This window comes from Mauremys reevesii, linkage group 11 (assembly GCF_016161935.1).
Source record: "Mauremys reevesii isolate NIE-2019 linkage group 11, ASM1616193v1, whole genome shotgun sequence".
Lineage (NCBI taxonomy): Eukaryota > Metazoa > Chordata > Testudines > Geoemydidae > Mauremys > Mauremys reevesii.
In genome coordinates, this window is record NC_052633.1 from 17,388,867 (window position 1) to 17,410,420 (window position 21,554).

Genomic DNA, 21,554 nt, shown 5'->3' on the forward strand with positions numbered 1-21,554 from the left:
ATGAATCAAATATAATGCATCCTCTCTACTATGCTATGTACGTATGTATGCAGAGGCCGTTGATAGTGGTTATTGCCACAGGTTATTCACAGATATTTGAGGATTACAGTCTCTCTTCATCCAGCCTTCATGTTTCCAATTCTCCCCTACTCAGGGCTGGACTGGTCTGAAGACAGTGGAGAAGAGTTGGAGGATTCAGAGCAAACTTCACCATACCAGGTTGCATGGTCTATCCGGGAAACTCTCAGATATGAAAGACATGAGTGAGTATCCTTTTTTGGTATTGTTCGTATTGGCCCCTATTCAGCAAAGCAGTTAAACATGGGCTTTACTTTAAGCAAAGCTAGGGGGGCTTAAGTGCTTTGCTGAATCAAGACCTTTTATTACAAAGTAGTACCAGGTCAACATGTTGTTTAAACTCTATCCAGAAGCTCTGCCCCAGATATCAGAAATGAGATCAGGAATCACAGTAACAGACTGAGAGTAGACTTCTAAATTCCATTTTACATTTGATGAGAACATAAATCTGATCTCTTCTCTGGAAGAGGAGAACAATTTAAAACTAATGTACAAAGAGAATAGAGTATCTCTTAGTAGATAAAATGGGAGCATGCATTTTAAACCTTATCGTAGCAGCCCTCCATAGTATTTTTCAAAATCTGTTGTTGTTTCTGTCTTTTGAAAATTGTACTAATCAATAATTTTGTCACTGAATTGTTCTTTTGCTTCTGGAGACATTGGATTCACTTTTGGTTTTGAGTTTGGTCTTATCATAATCCTGCCAAAAGATCAAATGTCATTTTCAGGCGATGCCCAGGGCCAGAATGCAAGTTATTTTAACTAGGGCTAAGATTCTGCAAAAGTTGTTTTTTCCCCCTTCCCCGTGAGGATTGTTTCAGTTCATTTATTTGTAAGAGCTACAATTCTGACTCAGTCCCACAGAACCAGCAGTCTGCTGCTGAAGCAGGGCAGGGATAAAGGCCTAGATTCAGAAAAGGACCTAAGCATGTGCTTAAATCCCACTTAATGGGCTTTAAGCAGACACTGAAATGCTTTTTGAATAAGGATGACTTTCTGTATTGGGGCCAAAATCAGGACTTATCTTTTCTGTTTTTACTACCTTTTAGTAATACTTTTGTCAATAAATTAATTTGTTTGTGATACGGTAGGGAGGAATATGGGATTGATAGTTTGCATAACTGTTCTTTTCATTGATAACTGAGAAGTGGTATTAAGCCTTCATCGACTAACCAGTAACATCAGGTTCTAGGTTTTAATTAAAAACTGGCAGTACATTTGTATTGCTGGTGCAGAACAGCTTAAAATGTTGTGCAAATATTTTTAATCCATGACTGTGCCGTCTCACAACAGGATATGATCCTATGTGTCTCTATGTTAATGTCATTCTAGCATGCAGGGAGTAAAGTATACCATTCAGAGTATTGTAATTAAATTGAGATAATCTAGAAGAAAGGAGTTTGTCATATTAATCACAAATTGAAATCACAGCCTTGTTAAGTTTTTTTTTTATAGCTTGTTATAGTATGGTTCAGTAGATATTTTCCTTGTGTCTAAAAGCATTGCACCTTCTTCCAGAAGACATGGATGGGTATGGTGGTAATACTTCAGTGCCCTTGCAAATGTGATATTTAAAACCGCAAAACTGAACTGCTAGGACACCAGCTTGCAGAAAAACATTCCGATTTGTAAAGGCATCTTCATGGTGAACTGCAAAGGGGCCATCAAAATTGAGAGAAGGCCAGAAATATATGGTGAATGCCCTCACCAAGCCAAACTTTGGTGACAATCAGCAGACCAAAACCATCCCTTTTAATATTCCTTTTCCCCAATTAAAAAAAAAAAATTTTTAAGCTGACATGAAAGTCAGTTGCTCCTTTGGGATCATTAGGCAGAAAAACAGCGAGCTTTCATAGAAGTTACAAATATTTTTAAAATAAAGCTAAATTAAAGCTTTTTTTTCCCCGGTATTCCTCACAGTCTGGCTATTAGGGAACATAACATTAGGGAGCAAATGGAAAACTACAGTCAGCATGGAAGGATGTCTAGTTCATCTTTTAAACCAAATATAACTTTCAAAAAAAGGTCATGTGTCCAGTCAAAGAACTCTTCCTATGACTATAGTCTTCCCTCTCCTTGACATTTGATTGGAATGTTACATCCCAATTTCTTTTTCAGCTTATAAGGGGGTTGGGCATTAGTTTCCTAGTCTGTGGTTTGTTTTTTGTTTGGTGGTTGTTTTTTTACTTTTGCTATATCCTCCATGTTCTTTTCACATGTTGATTTTTCTATTTCATTTAACATTGTGCACTTCACTTAAAACATTGACCATAACTGATAAATTATTGTACATCACTTGCAATTCTTACACTTCTATTAATCTGCCTAGTTCTACTCTTCAGCACCTTTTCTGATTTTGTTTATGGATAAACGTTGACACATTTGCTTGTTTCCAGTCTTTCAAAATTGTATTTCTGTTTGTCAAGCTTCAGTAAAGATTATTATTAACTAAACATCTATTCCTTGTTCTACTTTGACATTCTGCACCATGTTCTCTGTTTCTGAAGATATATTAATTTAAACTGTTCCATGGATGAGTTTGGTTTGTTAAAGTGGCTCTGCCTTACTAATTTAATAGCTACTCAAATTGATAGCAAGCTAACCAAAGTCAGCTAGCACCTTGTCGTTTTACTTTCTTATGAATTTTGGGCTGATTTTAATGGAAAACCTGGATCTTTTCCTAAAACTTACATTCTAAAATCAGGTATCAAAATCTGAGGATTGGCTTTTTTTAAATTAACGCTGTATTTAGCAATAAACATAGTAAAACTTAACTCATTCCATCTTTGACCAGATCAACTGTGATGGGTAGAATCACCTTATTGATTCCTATGGGATGGCATTCTGCTTTGAACAGTGTTCTTAGGAAAGTTTCAACGCTTATCTGAATATTTTATTTGTAGTGAATGTATTCCTGTTTTAAATTAACTTGTGTTGGTTTCGTAGACAGACACTGTGCACTATCCTTCACCTCCCCTTTGGCTTGTGTCCCAATTGCTGTAGGGCAGGAAGATAGTGGAGCTGGATGGCAGGGAAATCTTATTTTTATTCCTACTCAGGCCTCACTGAAAATAACAATGGAAATGCTCCTCAAGTAGGAAGGGGTAATAGGGTACACTATGCTGACAGGAAAAAAAAACAAACCCCCGAACAAACAAAAAAACAAAACAAAAATTCAACAACATGGCAATGAGTCTCTCAGCCTGGGTTAACTGACTTAGGCTCACAGGGCTTGCGCCAAAAAAAGGGGAAAAACAGCAGTGCAGACACTCACAGCAGGGCTCTGAGACCCTCCTCCCTGGCTGGGTTTCATAGCTGGGTTCCAGCCCGAGGAAGAGCATCGACACTGCTATTGTTAGCCCCGTAGCACAAGCCCTGTGAGCCTGAGATAGTTGACATGGGCTCTGAGACTCGCTGCCCAGGTCTTTTCTTTCCTCCTCCTCTCCTGTGTAAACGTACCCATAGAACAGGAGTGAAAGTAACTCACAGGACTTACTGGTACTCCTGGAGTCCTGATGGGGGGCGTGGCCTCATCTGGAAGAGGCGGGGCCTCAAGATTTAAAGGCCCTGGGGCACCGGCTGTGGCTGAGAGCCCCAGGGCCTTTAAATCAACCCGGGGCTCCCAGCTGCAGAGGTGGCTGGAAGCCCCCGGGGCTCAGGGGCAAATTAAAGGGCCAGGGCTCCAGCCGCCGCAGAGCTCTGGGCCCTTTAAATCCCACCCATGGCTCTGGCAGCTGGAGTCGCGGTGGGGATTTAAAGGGCTTTGGACTGCCCGCAGCCGCGGGAGCTCTGAGCCCTTTGAATCCTGGCCCCAGCCCGACCGCTGGAACCGCGGGCGGGATTTAAAGGGCTCTGGACTTCCCACAGCTGCGGGAGCTCTGAGCCCTTTAAATCCCGGCTCCAGCCCGGCCGCCAGAGCCACAGGTGGGATTCAAAGGGCTCTGGGCTGCCTGCTGCTGCGGGGAGCCCAGAGCCCTTTAAATCCCTGCCGCGGAAGCTGGTGCGTTCTGGCACGGTGTACTGGCTCTTGCCGATATGCTGTACCGTGCCGTACTGGCTTACTTTCACCTCTGCCATAGAAGCAAATGATTGACATTGAGTGTGATTCGGCATTCACCAGGGCTGGGGGAGAGAATAATAGTGGTCAGAGCACACATTTTAAACCCAGCTCTGGGAGAAAGCTGTAAAAGGTTGAAATACAGGACTGTCAGGATGCCTGGGTTCTATTCCTAGATCTGCTACTGACTGATTATGTGAACACAGCAGAGTGTAGGTTACAGCCTCTGCCTTAATTTCATCCTCTGAGATGGATGTAAGTATGCTCACCCTGCTCTGGAAAGCACGTGGGATCTGTGGATAATTGGTTCTGTATAAGTGCAAAGAATTGATAATCCATTAGTGTTTGCAGAGTCCTTGGTATTCCTTAGATCAGGGATCTCAAACGCAATTTACCTTAGGGCCAGTGCCAGTCCTCAAATCCTCCCAGCGGGCCAATAGTGTCACTGAAGCTGGTGTTTAGAAAAGAAAACATTTTATATTAGTTTTATTATTTCTAAGAAATTCAAAATAAAAAATATATCATACAACTTTATACAGTTCTTTGCCTCCCAGAGAATTTTTAGTGTGACCAGCCACCTGGCAACTCTTCAGTTCTGTCAATTTGTTGTTGATTGGCCTCAGTGACTGAGCAGTTGAAACCTTCAGAATTGCACAAAGGTGTGCCTCAGATAGTTGTGTTCAGTATTTTGACTTGTATCCATTGTGGAAAAAAGTGGTGCTGCCTCCATGGCTGACTCTGCCCGGCAACTAATGAAGGTATCTCTGTCCCTCTCCCCCAGCCAATGGGAGCTGCGGGGGGCGATGCCTGTAGTTGAGATTGCCGGCAGTGTGTCTGTCTGCATTCTCCTCCGCTGACTGCAGTGGGGACGTTCTCTGTCCGCAGATGGCCCATGGGCCAGGACTTTGAGACCCCTGCCTTAGAGGGAGGGGGTTGTGCTCTTTAATGTTGACACCTAGTGGAGACTCTCAGCACTGAAGCAGGATGGTGATGCCTGAGGCAATGCAGACATTTGCTGCATTACACTAGTAACTGACCATCAAGAAAAGCTATGTGGAGAGGCAATAATGGGGAAGAACAACGCTCCAGTATGGCTGGTGGGCTGTGCTGGCTGGCTGTAGGCCCTGGGAGTGGAGCTAGGGTTGCCGGTACCTTCCAGAGCTCCAGCTGTCCTACAGACAAGTCCCTGCTGCCAGTGTAACTGTTGGCTCGGTATTTCCCTGAGCTCATCCTACAGACTAAACAATGGAGTTAGCAGGAAAGGAGTGAAAAGGAGAGTATGGGCTGCAGAGTGCGGTGGTGGCAGCAGCAGCAGAATTCTGAATTTTAGAGTCTCCATTTAGCTACTTCAGTGTGAAAAGGGCACATGTTAAATAGTGTCCTTCAACAGATCTCCACAGGTGGGATCTGAGTTACTACAGAGAATTCTTTCCTGGGTGATGGCTGGTGAGTCTTGCCCACATGCTCAGGGTTTAACTGATCGCCATATTTGGGGTCGGGAAGGAATTTTCCTCCAGGGAAGATTGGCAGAGGCCCTGGTGGTTTTTCACCTTCCTCTGCAGCGTGGGGCATGGGTCACTTGCTGGAGGATTCTCTGCACGTTGAGGTCTTTAAACCACAATCTGAGGACTTCAATAACTCAGACATAGGTTAGGGGTTTGTTCCAGGAGTGGCTGGGTGAGATTCTGTGGCCTGCATTGTGCAGGAGGTCTGACTAGATAACCATAATGGTCCCTTCTGATCTTAAGTCTATGAGGTTGGCTTGTTTTCAATACTTCTCCTTGAGGGAAACATTTCCTCTGTAGTGTTCAATTAGACTTTTCAGTGATGGTATGGCTCAGCATTCAGAGATCATGATATTGGTTTAAAATTAATGAGATTTTAAAAATAATACAGTTGGAGTTTGTTTGCCTTCTGTTTTTTTAATCTGTAGGGTCACATTCTGAAGCATAAAGAACGAGGAGTACTTGTGGTACCTTAGGGCTAGTCTACACTTACCAGCCGGGTCGACGCGGTGAGTTCGACTTCTCGGAGTTCGAACTATCACGTCTAATCTGGACGCGATAGTTCGAACTCCGGAAGCGCCGCGGTCGACTCCGGTACTCCACCACTGCAAAAGGCGGTAGCGGAGTCGACCTTGGAGCCGCGGACTTCGATTCCGCGGCGTCTGGACGGGTGAGTAGTTCGAACTAGGGTACTTCGAATTCAGCTACGCTATTCACGTAGCTGAATTTGCGTACCCTAGTTCGACCCCACTTCTTAGTGTGGACCAGCCCTTAGAGACTAACACATTTATTTGGGCATAAGCTTGTGTGTAAAACATGGGGGGCCATACACTTACTTTATTATTATTAAAATGAAAGTTGAGATTCTGGCGTATTCACAGGACTTCAGGTCTAGGGCCTTGAAGAAAAACAACATATATTGCAAGACTATGATAAAATCCTGAGTTAGCAACACTAGAGTTACAATCAAGAGTAACTGACTTGCTGGGAAACCTCTTTCAGCCCAGGAAAATTCTTCATCGGAACACTGGTTCCTGGGGGAGGTGTGATATGAACAGTCCTTATCTTCATCTATAACTGCTAATACCGAAGTGGTCCCTGCTTGCAACTCCATTGCCCTCCCTGAAGCTACACCATGGATGATTTGACCTTAGCTCTCATCTGCTTGTAAAGAAAAACAAGTTTATTTAAAACAAAGTCCAGATTTGAACAACTTTGTTGGCAGTGTATATATTGAAGTTTGTCTAAAATGGTCAGAATAGACTGTTTTTGCCACTGAAAACAATGGGAAGTAATTTTTTCTCCATCAAAGCTATCAGTTCACAAGAAAGATAGTAGCCTTCAAAAATGAGCCTACAGCCATCAGTGCTGCAGAAATGTTGAAACTACCAAAGCGTGCACAGTTGCAATCACTGCCATAGTGCCCACAGATGTAAGGATGTGGTGCTGCAGGGGACTTTGCCTCTAGAACCCTATTGGCCGCTTCCTTGGCCCTGCGATGGTCAGTCTCTCTCTCGCTGGAACTTCCATGGCCTGGTCTTCCAGTCAGGACACTTCTTAGGAGGAGCCGCCTTCTTCTGGGGTAACAAAAATCCAACTGTGAATCCAAATAAATCCAAACTAATCATTCTCCTGCCCCTCTTTGCTACATTGAAGTTCTCTGCTCTTTACCAGTATGTGTGGGCCTTGCAGAGTTTCTTCTATGCTGCTGCTTTCCAGCAAGTTTCCCCCACTGCTTCTCATTCCCAGGGACACTGGCAGCTTACCTTAGGGATCTTCGTGCTCCTTTTTAGGTCCTGACTCAGCCCCCCAGGGCCTGTCCTGTTCACCACTGGGTCTCCTCCAGCCTGACTTTATCAGGCCCTTCCCAGAGTGAGGGAACTTCTCATGCTCCTCCCTCCTGGGTCTCCTGCCTGAGTTCACAGCTCTGTTTCAGTAGTCCTCTCTCTCATCCCACCACAGCAGGGATCAGGAATTATAATTAAGTCTCCATCTTACTCATCAGGGCGTAACTGTCTGGTCACAGGCAAGGTGAGCCTGCCTTACCATAAAGGGCCAGCCAGCCTCTGACACCGAGGTACTTCTTTGGAATTTAAAAAACAGAACAAACAAATGAGATGATTAGTGTTCGTCCTCACACCAGTCCCTCTGGCATACTGCATAGCTATAATATATAATAAAACTCACCAAATAAATACAGCCTCTACCACTTTAAAAAAAGAGGTATTAGAAATGGCAAAAGGAAGCGTGGAAAGATTCTAAAGATTCTTTCCTATCATGTTCAAAAGAACTACACTGGAGTAATTTTATTTATATATTTATTTAACAGCAGTGTTTTGCTAGCCTGTACCATAGTCCAGATCTCCTCCTGAGGGAAGAGCAGGGCTCTTGGTTACTCTGTAGTAAAGAATAACAGTACAAAGAGTGGTTCCTTTGTTTGTTACTTCCAATAGCAGGATGACTTTTTCCAATTAAAAAATACTTTATACTTTCACCTTCCATTGTAGTGTGGTGGCTTTGCAAATAATTCACAAGAGGTCACTACACTGAGCTAGTCGATGGCAAATCCTGTAGAGAAAGTCACCTTTGTCCTGTCTGTTTCTTCATGCTACTTGGCATGCCCTGTTCTGTCCTCTGCCAAATTTTACCTCCACATAAGAGTCTTCATTAAAACCTTCCTCAGAAGCTGCAATAGCAACCAGCAGAGAGTTTCAGTTGGCAAAATATGGCTGCATATGGAAAAAATGCAGTTAGGCCTAGGTCATCTTTTGCAGATATGACAGTGGTAATGCTGGGATTATTAGTTTTTCCAGCTCATTTCATTCTGAATGCTGCCTCATGAAAGAGAGAACCGTCTTAAGGACTCCTCCCAGCTCCACATTTCTTGTTTCTCACCAATAAAGGGTCCACAGTTTGAGAACCACTGGGTTATGGCATGTGCATCAATTTCGCTTCTAATCTCAAGTCAGGAACTTTTCATTGGCTTGTTTATCACAGCACTTTAAAAACAGAGGACATTCTGTATGTTGGATTATTGAGTATTGGCTCTCCTAAAATCAGAGAGCTCCCTCTAAACTAGTTTGGATACCTTTTTTAGCAATCTGACATTTTTTACACTATGGACTCTCCGAGGCCCCCTTTGTTGACTTTAGCAGTACTGGGTTGGTGGACACCACCTGTTTGTTCTTCCTTTCTATAGGGTAGTGCCTTTTTCATTTTTTTATGGTAGACAGTCAACATTTATTCCTTCAGTGTTAAACACATCTGAATTGTACATGCTGTTGAACATGCTTGTAATGGCATGGCACCCATTTCTCGTGAGCACCCCCTTCTGGTCAGGTGTGACCCTGGTTTTTAAACCACTCTCGGCCCTGGTATCGGGCCATACCCCCAGGGCTTCCTCCCTGGAGACAGCGGTTCCAGCTGGGCCTCCTCACAGTTCAGTCCTCTTCTGGGGGTTTACTACTGTCCAATTGTAGGCTCTTCCCCAGTAGTCTATGAGGGGGTCCGGGTCCCGCCCACTACTCCAAGTTCCAGACCAGGGACCATAAGAATAGCAGCGACACACCATTGTGTCTCTTCAGCAAAACTGCCTTCAGTTCCTTGGGCCACTTCCCTGCGTTCCCAGCCTTCACCGACACCTTACCCTTAGCTCAGGGTTTAGGTCCAGGGGCGCTTCCTCGCTCCCCCAGTCCCTACTAGCACCGAGCTGTCCTTTGTGCTACAGTTCCCTCTGGCAAGCCAGGAACTCTGTCATCATTCCTCTAGATTTAGCAAGGAACTGCTTGTCTCTGGTGCTGTGGCTCCATTTTATAGGGCCCTCCTAGGCCCTGATTGGCTGCTTCCCTTGCAGCCACTCTAGCCTGCTTGGAGGACTTCTCCACAGCTCCTTTCCTGGGATGAGTATGGCAGGGGCCTTCGGGCCTAGTCCATCCCATCACAGTTTCACTTATTTAAGAAAGATGGCATGTTAGGTTGTTCATTGAAAGGCTCCCATGCAGTTTCAGCAATACTTTAAAAATGAAATCCCAGACTTTAAATCCTGGTTCATAGTACTCTGTTACACATGCTTAATGAGAATAAATCAAATGTAGTTTGCTTAAACAGCTCAGCATAGAAGGGTGAAAATAAAATGTGTTTTTGAAATTTTGACACAAAAAACGGTGGATGTGACTGCTATTTTAAAGTCTCTTGGGATGTACAGACATCTTTTGGCTAGTCTTGCTTGGAAGTGTAAGTCCTAAGTATTATTTAAAACTTGGTTGTCTCCCAGAAAATACAAGAGCCACTTCTGCAGTGCTTTCTGGGCCTCTGTGTGCCTCTTAACTTGTGATTTTCAGAATTATCTCATAACTCATCAGTCAAAAGGAGTTATACATGTTTTGACCTTTCTACGCTCAGCTCAATGGGAGGTGAGTCAGAGGTTTATTATAATTGTAAAGACGTTCTCTGAAAGAAGGCCACTCAAATCAGAAAGCAAAACCTTTTCAAAACCACTTTCACTTTCTAATGCAGACTGTTTCCTTTCTCTAATGCTATGCTCAGTTGCGAATACTGTAACTTTATTTTAAGTAATATAACTATTAGGCGCTTATAAGTATATCTGTGTATTACATATTTTGGTGTTGACTGCCTCATATAAGGAGAGGCTACTCACTCTCACCCATCTTCCTCCCCCATGGTTGTTGTTTAAAATAGAAAGAAAGAGAAAATAATTAAAAAGCCATGCAATTCTGTATATTGATCAAATTGACATTTTAACCCACTCATTGCATTCTTATTTTTTATCATTATCTAAATATATTAAGGGATACTGTTAATTATATTAACTGATAATATTTTCCATTTATTAATTAGCAGGGGATATATTTGGTTAAGTTCTTATATAGGTAGCTTTATATTTCTGTTATGATTGTGCTTCCTCACTGGAGTTTTTATGGGCTTTTCTGATGGGTATTCAGTAGGCTTTCCCAAACAGAGAGGAACTTTCGCATCTAAACTGAGAGTGTTTGGCACAAGTTTTTCTATGAAAGAAATTAAATTTGAATCCCCTTCTCTTAGAGGAGCACCTACCACTCTGACATTTCTGGATCTTATTTTATTTAATAAATATTGCAGTTGATGGTCAGCGTTTAGGCTGTCATTAACTAGTTTTGCAATACGCTTTGTTGTTCAGAGACTTGGATTTCAGTGTATTTGATTTTGCTGCTCAAGCTCTGCACTTTGTACCATAGTTTTTAACTCCTTTGCTTTAGGGTTGCTAAGTTTAGCAAGAATTGCCAAGTTTTATTTTCTCCAGAGAAGACTGAACGGAGAATGTCTTATTTGAAATAAATTCACTCCAGTGCTCCTTGGTCATAAACGTTGTTTTGCTGAGTGTTATCAGGGTGAAGCTGACCGCTCGGTACTATGAGAGATCCTAGATTTAAAAAAGCCCCAGTGATGATTTTTATTACTTCTACCGAGCATGTTTGGCAGGTTTGGGTATTTTTATGGTGTGTGTGCTTTGCCATTTAGAAAAAGAAAATAAAAGGAGAAAAACCTTCCTGAGTAAATGGGGATTGACTGATTGGGTGCTCCCAGTTCATGCGTCTACTCAGTTTCTTGCATAGGCTTACCCAGATCCCTCTCTCACTACCCTGTGTATTAACTCTGTAGTAAACTCTGCTTTCTAACTAAATACCTAATGCATAACTGTGTGTTTTGTGTGTGATTTTTACTGTATCTCATCATAACAGCACATAACAGGGAAGTCATCCATGGGCTTTAATATTAGTGTCTTAGTTTTACTACTTAAAAAATTGCCCAATGTACTACAACAAAGGGAAAAAATTCATCTCTGATACAGGTGGGTGCATCTACATGGACTTTGGAGTTATTCTGATTCACCAGGGGTGAAATACTGGCCCAACTGAAGTCAATGGGAATTTTGCCCCTGCAGTCAGTGAGGCCAGGATTTCACTCCAGATCTACATAAGACCATAAGCTCGAAAGATTGTCTCTTTCACCAACAGAAGTTGGTCCAATAAAAGATAATGCCTCACCCCCTTGTCTCTCTAATATTCTGGGACCAACAGAACAACCGTAACACTGCAAACAACATAAGTGCCTGTCAATTTGGGTAGTAGATATCAGAGGCTAGATTCTAATCGTATTTGTAGCAATGTAAAGCTGAAGTAACTTCATTAAAGTCACTGGAGTTTCATTGGTGTAAGCCCAGGGCAGGTTAGAGGAGAACTTGGAGCCAGCTTTCTGGGGAAATAGGAGAAAAAAGTTCACCCAGTAAAATCATCCATGAAGAAAGGTCAATGGTCTGGTACGGTGTTCTTAGAATTCAACCATGCTTCTCTGGCATGACCTTTCTTCCATCAGTTTCCACTGAGTGTTTTCTCCTTTCCATAACTGCAGCTTAAATCAAGCTTAACTTCATTTGCAGAGACATTTACAGTAAATAAAAGTTAACAGTATTCTTTTTAACAGCAAGTTCCAGACATTTAGATGTGTCAGACTCAAAGATAAATTGATGTAATCTCTAATACTGACATACCAAGAAGATTAAATACCTTTAACATTTAAAAGGATTCCCACAGTTTGAATTGGTTGAGTTTCTCTTAGGGAACATATCCCTGGCTGTTTTTAGCCTTTAGCTAAGTGTGGAATTAGAAGAACGATGCTTGTTGAATAATTCTGAGAGAGTTATAAATTTAGTTCTCTTTGAAAAAGACCATCGATTTTGTGTTTTCTTCACAGGTCAGATGATGATGATGCAGATAGCAGGAGTTCCAGGGTGACCCAACTTTGCACTTACTTTCAGCAGAAATATAAGCACCTCTGCCGCCTGGAGCGGGCAGAATCTCGTCAAAAGAAATGCCGGCATACGCTCCGGAAAGCTTTGCTGCATGCGGCCAGCAGAGAGCCGGAATGTGCTGGGCAACTGATACAGGAACTCCGAAGAGCTACATGCACTTGGACCAGGTTAGAGCTCATACACTCCAACCTGCCTGCAGTCATAGGCAAGGCTGGGTGAGAATCGGTAGTGAAACAAGCAGGCTAAGTTGAAATGTTGAACTTTCAACCTAATATCCACACGGCTCCTGTACATGGAAGGCAAAATAATACTGACATTATTATCCTGTCATTACTAATCCTATCTGTAGAGTACAATAAATTAAAGCACGATTTATTTCTTAAAAGGTTAGGCATTTTTTAGCTGTGTAGTGTAGAAGATGGATCATTTGTTCCGCAACACACGCCCATGATTTTAATTCCTTAGGATAAAATCATGGTCCCATTGAAGTCAACGGCAAAATTCTAATTGACTTCATTAGGGTCAGGATTTCACCCGGAGTATTTTAGCTTATGACTTTTGTTACTGATTCTCTCATTGTAACTGATCACCCACCCACATGTCTTGGGTTTTTAGTTAAATGCTTTGCAGAAACATTCGCTCTGCTCTGCAGATTCCCTCAGCAATGCAAACTTTAGGGGGGGAGAAAAAAAGTCTGTGTTCCCTTTACCTCTTTCTAGCATATCATCAGAAGCTCTCATAATTTATTAGTTTTGACTCGATCTAACATTGAATGAGATTCAACAGTGAAACAAATATCCTCTAACAACTCTGAAGGTTACTTTCTGTGGGATTTCCTTTCAGATAATGTCAACACCCCTCCAGTTTTTGTCATGCATGGAGTTGCTTTGTATAGAATATTTGCACAAATCCTGGTGTTATGTCTTTGGTATCAGCAGCTTCCCTCTGCTGGTTCTATCCTCACTCACCAAGGCATGTGGCTCTGGGGGACTCTGAAGACAATTATTGGGGGGGGGCAGGTGGCAGGAGTAGGCTTAAAGCAGCTTCTACCCTCCTCACACAGAGCACTCTGCATGGGGGTGCTCTTAGCTCCTCTGGGGGGTAAAGAAGGTCTAAGGGCTCTGCTTTATGGTGAGGGATATATTGAGGCTGGGAGAAAAGGCTCCCATTTTATCAGGATAGCTCAGAACCTCAGTCGTATTAAATGGTTTCTAACTGAACTTTTTCAAAATAAATACATAAATAAATGTCTTCAAACTTAAACTACATGATAAACCTTGCCAGAATGATTTGGCTAATTCAGTGCAACTTGGTCAGATTATTTGGTAACCTAAGTAAAGTCTACTCTGTGGCACACAGATTAGTTGTGTAATTAGAAGTGAATGAAAAATTAAATCGGGGGTAGTCTGACAAAATAATAGAGCTCTATAGTCACTGCTCCAATTTCATAAAGTGTAGGAACTGAATTGATTTTGTGACTCCAAAATATTTCATGTTGACCATAGGAGATGATAATATTTACTAAAATTATTTTGCTCAGCCTTGTGATCTAGCTTAAAACAGTTGATGACGCCCTAATGGTAATAGCAAAGAACCTTCAATCAGCGTCAAGAATAATATGCGTACAAGGTGAAATTCACCCCATGCAAAGGGCCAGTCCTATTTTGAGGTCTTACATAGGACTTCTGCATTGCCTAGGCCTTGTGCAAGCCTTCTGCATGTGAGCTGAATTTCAGTGAGAATGCAACTCTGGGTTCTGTCACTTAATATTTACACTGCATGCCTGGAGTCTCTGATCAGGTTCAGGGCCTTGTTGTGTCAGATGCTGTAAACAAACAGTTGTGATGAAGTCTTACTCGCTTCATTCTGTAATGCTGTTACACCAATGTCACCCTGGCCCCTTGTTTACATCTGTCCTATATCCAGCTCTAGAGAGTAAATAACTACACAGATGTGAACTGTAAACCACATATCCAGAGTGTCATGGTTCACTTTGCTATGTTTAGTGTTACTGTTATGCCAGGATATCTGCTGGCAGTGGATTTTTGTTTTTTTTTGTTTTTAAACTCCATGTTGTAATGTATTTTTGTTTCAGCACAAGCCAAGCCAAGCAGAGAGATGCAGAACCAACAACGTGTAGTGGAACTGTGAAGGGTGAACAGTGCACTAACAAGGCCCTTCCATTCACCAGGCATTGTTTTCAACGTATCCTCTTACCTCCCCTCTATGCTCATTGAAGAAGGAAACACCATTGATAAAGTTTCATTCTTTAGAGTGACAGATAATTTTGTATCAGAAATACTTATTTGCAAATGTCTCCTGAACCGTTTTGGCTTTGTGTCTGTCTTCTCACAGGTATTTAGGGTAGTGGGAGGTGATCTATTCACCATAGGCAGAGAAGACCCATACTTCAAGTTACTGGTATCTGTCATAGTTACACTGTTAGAGTCCTCCTGAGCTCAGCCCGCTGCCTACCAGCAGCTTTACAGATCTCATTCTTTGATGGGAGAGTGTGCTCTGCACTGCTCTTGTGTAGTTGATGGTAGCTTTCCATAGGCTGTCTGGATGGTCTTACAGGATTCAGTTGTGTATGCAGAAACTAGGAATACTGTGGAGTAAAGTGGTAGGCTAGAGGGAATGAATGAAGGTTCTAATAGCCTGCATGGCTAAATGAGGAGGTGCGGGGGAAGAATGAGAAGTCCCTAGGACATAGCTCTGGGTGAGGAAAAACCTGTATGTGAATGCATGGGATTTCAGGAAAACCTTACAGAAATGTGATCTGTGGAGGTGTAGCATTCTCCTCAAAAAGTGTGCGTATGGGGGAAACCTTGTAAGAGTCAAAACCAGCTTCCATATCTGAACCTGGAGGCTAAAGATGATTATTATCATGAATTTTTTATGATTATTTGAAGTACTCTTTCTTACCTGACAAGACCCACTTGCATCTTCTCACACCTTTCTTCCCTCTCCTTCTCCCCACAAAACTATAGCTGTGAATTCACAGCCACCTTAGGAACTGAGGGAGTGCTGCAAAATGATGAGGGCGGGGGAATGAACGCAAAGGGTAGAAAGGATCTAAATGGATGAGACAAAAGCAAAGTCTCTTAAAATGGTGGGCGTAAAACTGAGTTACCATAAAAAGCTTTTAAAACCAGTTCCTCTGAGAGGGGGAAATCACAGACTATTCTTGGCCCATTTAGGCTCTTATTAATATATATTTTTAAGATACATTAATGTCAGTTGAAATCAGAAGCTATCAGTGGCCACTGACAGTCTTATCCAACATGGGCACCATGGTCCAGTGGAAGGCACACTGGACAGATCTGGCCTGCTGTTTGACTTTGAGCAAGTCACTTCGCTTCTCTATACCTTCTCTTCCCTGGCTGTAAAATGAGGGTGGCAATACATTGTAAAGGGCTTTGAGGCTTGTGCATGATGAGCTAATTGGCTTTTGTAACTTACTATCTGCGGGCAGCGGGAAGTTACGTCCCATGCTGCGTCTTTGTCTGTATCTGAAAGGAGCTGACGGTTTTGTGTGGCCTTGCAAAGTTCAGCTAATAAGGCAGGTATGGGTGGGTATTAGATGGTGCACTTTGGCCCCCACCAACGTAGTGCATCTCTGCGGGACATGTTGCTTGTCCCTGCAATGGCTGCAAAATACAATGCTGATTTCTAATTTTATATCTTAAAAATACAGATTTCTGTGAACAAGAGCCTAAATGTGGGGCAGTTACAAGGCTTAGATACATGGAGTCAGATTTTCAAAAGAGCTCTGCACCCAAAGGGTGTGTGTGTGTGTGTGTGTGTGTACACAAATACAACCCCCTCCTCAATTCCCACAAAAATATTATTCTGCAATGTCTCAAGTCCAGTTCAGAGAAACAGAGAATGCTTTGATCTTGCTTTTCTCTCCCCTTCACTTGTCTCCCCCCCAGAATGAAAATAGTCTCTTTCCACCATTTTCAGATACTTGTTTCCTGCCTTATCCATCCTTAGGTTTTCCCTTTTTCCTTTGTTGTCCTATATTATATTTTTTCATTCTATCAGGGTAGTTAAGTTATGGAATAAGCTTCCAAGGGAAGTTGTGGAATCTCCATCGTTGGAAGTTTTTAAGAAGAGGTTGGACAAACACCTGTCAGGGTTTATTCGGTCCTGTTTCAGCTCAGGACTCGATGCCCTCTCAAGGTCCCTTCCAGCCCTGTGCTTCTGTGATTCTAGCAGCAGGTTTGACTATGAACTACTCTGGGCAGAAGGAAAGCTGCTAACTTTATTTGAAAAAGAAAAAAAAAAACCCACTGTGAAATACGTATTTGACTTACATTAATGTCTGAAAACACAAGTTTCAGTTTAGGTTTATTTGACCTTTTCAGTCTGATTACATATCCGCTTTCAGAGGAACAGGAAGGATCTTAAAACTTTTTGTTTTCTCGAGAAAGAAAGGTAAATACCAAAAATTTAGCTTAAAGGATGAAATTAAGAAATTCTCTTTTTAATGTTCTAATAGGGACAGTCAGTAGGAAATAGTCCTGCTGACTACAGTGCTCCATGTTGTCAGAGCGGTACCGGTGTGGTGCTCTGCTTTCTCCTTGTTGATATCACTCGGCTGCGTGTGTGAGTTCCCTCTGTGTGCTGCCCCAGCTCTGCAGATAGCTGACACAGCAGACCCGACAAGAATCCCCAATGACCACAGAGTCCAGTAAGATGCAAAGCCACGTCGGCTAGGTTTATTGCGACCTCGGACACAATTGCAGTTCCCTGTAGGTTTCTTAGCCTAACTCAGGGCATACTACGAGAAAGTGCCTCTTGGCAAGGACCCGGCTTAGTGGCGGGACTTTCCACTCCCCCTACGGCCGGACAAAGACACCTCCCCAGGGATGCATTCTTATACACAGATACAAACAAGTTACACATCACACCTGACGTATTAAGGTACAACCTCTCTACGTAGCAAGTTACAACCCTTCTACGTATTAAGGCACCGCCTTCTACCTTGTACATGTTGGTTCGAACAAAACAACTCTATCCATCATTTTACCCTTTTGCCCCTGTCATTGGGATGGGTCGGCCTGTCCTTTTATTATCTATGGAATGTTTCAGTATAGTGTGTTCTAGTGGTGTGTTTATGCTAGGTGAATGCAGCATCAGCCCTTTCCGTGCCAGCTTCTGTGAGCAGGGCCTACCTCTGGCTCACAGCTTAACTTTGCTTTATGTTAGCAAAGTCTTGACCATTACTTTAGTTCAGGCCTCAGGCCTCATACTGGGCCTTTATCAGGGCCTGCACTTACTACACTGCAAACTGATTCTATTGATTGAGTCTCCAAGAAAAATACTTTTTTTTCCCTAAGAACTCATTAGCAAAATAAGTGCATCAATGAACCCTTCATAACAAATGATAAAATCCTTAGCAATGCTGCATTAATGCAATTTGTTACTTGGAAAGTTGGGTTTGAGCCGTACCTAGCTTTCAGCTTCAACAACAAAGTTAAGATACTCATTAAAAATAACATCTCGATGGACTGGTAGAATTCAAAGCTTTGTTTTTTATCATATTGGCATTTCTCCATCACCGTCTGGTGTGTTGTTCCTGACCAAGAAACGCATAGATATCCTATTGAACCGTTCTCAGCAGCTCTTCTCAAGTTGCACAGCCAAGTTTGCAGATGGGCAGCAGTGCTCCGTGCCAGTTTTTGACATTACACATCAGACACCTCTGTGTGAAGAACATGCCAAAAAAATGGTAAGTATAAACCGCAGCTGTAACTATTCCCACAAATTGGGGTCATCAGGAGTTCTATTTATCTGGTCTGGGTTTACCAACTGCTATGCTATTTTACCAAAAAAAAAATATATATCCCAAAGGGTATAAAATAGCTTTATATATACTTTTTTTTTCCAGGAGAAGGAAATATACTAAAAAATGGAAATTGACCTCATCTTTCCATAAAATAGTATAGTAAAACCTAGTGAGAGAGTTTCAGGCTACAATATCTAAGATTGCCTATGACTGTGGTATCGCAGTAGCTGTGACCCTGCAGCATGGTGTATTCTGGAGCATTATAACAGGCTGGGAACCAGTGGAACGTGAGACAACAGCCTCGATTTTTCTGATCTCCACCGACCTTCCCCAAAAGCAGCATTTTTAGGTTAATTTATGTGCCAGCTGCCATTTAGCCCGCCATTTAATTTTTTTTCAAAAATATTTTTGGGTCACCTTAAACTCTGAGGTTCCCTTTGTGTTTTATTGGTGTAACGCAGACCCTTAAAGTTTTAATCCAGTTTTTTTTTCTCTCTCTCCAGGTAAATCCTCAGTGTCCCTATCAGAGGCCTGAAGATTGTCCCCCATTTTTTCCTTTGCTTGGCACATCAAAGCCCTGTGTCACAACCATCATAATCAAAATCGAAGACTGAATCCAACTTGCTTCAGAGCCTATAAAATGGCGCTCATTTTGTAATTGGCCAGTGGGTTGCTCTTCAGGAGTACAAGGCCCTACAGCTGTGCACCTGCGTCCCCTGCCAATTCTCAGTCCTACAGCACTTACTATGTCTCTTCAGTGCTCTCGGCCCCTTACAGCAATGGGAACGTGACTAGAACTCTGGTTTACACCTAGCTGCACAAATCCTTGCCACCAGGTCACCCCAATATTGTTCATTCTTTTAATACTTACCTGGGGTGTTCCAAATCATTTACTTTGGAGTTTATGTGCATTAAACCGTAGTTCTACTCTGACACAGTCATTGAAAATGACACTGTGGGCTTCCATATTTGCTATATCTCGGTGATGCAAATAGTGTGGGATTTTTTTCTGACTGCCAGCTCTGCAAACCCGATCGGAGAATTAAGCTGGGTTCATTCTTTCTCACTCACTATTACCAGTAATAAACATCCCAGATTGTGCCCTCGATTAAACCTGTGCAACCTCATTTGCCTACAGAGAGGTTGCATCGGTGTAACTAAGGATGTAATGTACTCGTTGTTCTCAGTGATGATGCAGGAGGAGAAAAGGAAGTAACTTGGCTTTCATATCCATGCTTGGATTTGCAGGCTGGCAGTTAGAAAGATCCTCTCTTCACTCACCTTATGTCTCAATGTTTGGGAATGGCAAGAAAAGAAAATTGCATTGGATCCTAATGTGTCCCTTCTTCCTTCATTCTTTCTCCAAAAGGATAATTTCTTGAGAGGGGACAGCTCCCGTAAAGTTCAGCACCAGCAGCAGAGGAAACCCAGGAAAAAAACGAAGCCACCTGCACTTACCAAAAAACACAAGAAGAAGAGAAGGAGGGGACCACGTAGGCCCCAGAAACCTATTCCTCCTGCAGTGCCCCAAGGGAACCTCAGTATGCCCACCAGCATCTCACTGCCAGTGGAGATCTCCCACATACGGTCAGTGCCAGTGGCGGCTCATTTTATTTTTTTTAGCTTTTTAATTAAAAAATTAAATATAGGAAAAGGCGGAGGAGTCAGTACACTGTACAGAGTGTGACTAAATGAAAGCTGGACACACCTCAGCTCCAATTTTATGGGCTTAATTAGGTCTGCTAAATATAGACGAGGAAGGGCGAATTTTCCTTTTTCTTTTCCCCACCACTTAATATTTTGACCTTCCAAATTCGTTTGGTGTTTGAACTGAAATGAACATCTTCAGGTGTCTTGTATCTCTGTCATTGCTGAAAGGAAGAATTGGAAAATGTTAATTTCAGATATCAACAAAGGTTCGATTAAATGGATAAAATGTTTTGTTGCCGATGCACAACTTATAAGTGTCATTAGTAGAACAAATTGAAGAGTTTTTTAATGAAACTTGTCTAAAAGGCATTCTTTCCACTTGTTGATTTTAAAATATAAAAAGGGCAGAGGGGCCAGAGCAAAGACTGAAACAGACCTTCTGTAAAGTATGCTGCAGTAGTGAGAAATCAGGATTTAAGAGTGTGACTGACATCACTGTCTCTCCAGGAGCCCCTCCACGCCGGAGTTGAGTACAGATGAGCTGCCCGATGACATCGCCAATGAAATCACAGACATTCCACATGACTTGGAATTGAATCAGGAGGACTTTTCTGATGTCCTACCACGGCTGCCTGATGACTTGCAAGATTTTGATTTCTTTGAAGGTATATTTTTGTTTTAATTTATGTGAAAGTTAATACAAATAGTGAGGTGAGAAAGTGAACAGTCAGAAATGTGCGTTTGAGGGTTCACCTGCTTTCTTGCAGGGAAGAGAACTATTAGACAAAGAGCGCACATTCATCTACTGCTTATACATGACCTCTAAGAAGAGCATGTTTTTGAAGACGTGCTTGTGTGATTATTTGCTTGTTTGTATACTTAGTGCTACGGAAGTCCTGATTGATTTTGTGCTCTTCTGCATGTCACTGACAATTGCAATTTAATCAATCAAATTCTCAGTAAGAGATCATTCTGTGAGTGGGATTACTGCTCTGTTTTATCAATGTCTGTGTTTTATCAAAGGAAAACAGAAATTAAAAACAAAAACCTGTGAAACTTGCTTGCGAGCTGAAATGCACCTGAATTTCTGTGTGTTGACTTCAGCGCCCACTAACGGTGGGAAAAGGCTCAGAAAAGAACCTCCAGGAGTTTTGGAAACCTCTTGCTGTGCTTTTTGTCACTTTTCTGAGCTGACAGGATATCAGAATTTGGCATTTTAATCCTATTAATAAAATTTAGGTTATTCATGGAATCCAAGGCCAGAAGGGACCTGTATGTCCTGTATGACATAGGCCATAGAACTTCCCTGAATTAATTCGTAGAACATGTCTTTTAGAAACCCATCCACATTTTTAAGTAGTTGTTATAACATAATAAGCAAAATGGACTTTGTAGACTGATCTTAGTACTATGTGGCATCACACTTTGAAAAGATACTTAAGCTTTTATATCAGGGATGGCCAAACTTACTGATCCTGCGAGCCACATACAGCGAAACCGGGCAGGCGTGGGGCCGTGGCTTCTCTCCGGCTTCAAGAGGAGCCGCGGCCCCATGCCTGCCAACAGAGAGCACCGGCGCCCGCAGCCTCAGAGTTCTCTGTCCCTGGCAGGTGGGGGACTGCGGTTCCTCTTGAAGCCGGAGAGAAGCCGCGGCCCCGCGCA

At 42.4% G+C, this 21,554-nt stretch overlaps 1 protein-coding gene and 1 non-coding gene across 3 annotated transcripts in view; both read left to right on the forward strand.

Annotated features, from left to right (window-relative positions):
- The window catches only part of INO80D (INO80 complex subunit D), a 59,894-nt gene that overhangs the window by 24,958 nt on the left and 13,382 nt on the right, over window positions 1-21,554 (forward strand). For both annotated transcript variants that reach the window (XM_039494695.1, XM_039494694.1), the window contains 6 exons: window positions 155-263; window positions 12,391-12,615; window positions 14,544-14,653; window positions 18,052-18,185; window positions 19,612-19,829; window positions 20,400-20,557. In XM_039494695.1, coding sequence (XP_039350629.1) covers window positions 155-263; window positions 12,391-12,615; window positions 14,544-14,653; window positions 18,052-18,185; window positions 19,612-19,829; window positions 20,400-20,557 — 954 coding nt within the window. The remainder of the gene's footprint in view (window positions 1-154; window positions 264-12,390; window positions 12,616-14,543; window positions 14,654-18,051; window positions 18,186-19,611; window positions 19,830-20,399; window positions 20,558-21,554) is intronic.
- On the forward strand, window positions 13,306-13,426 carry LOC120375229. Its single transcript, XR_005586531.1, has one exon. It is a non-coding gene; the product is annotated as a small nucleolar RNA SNORA57 (small nucleolar RNA).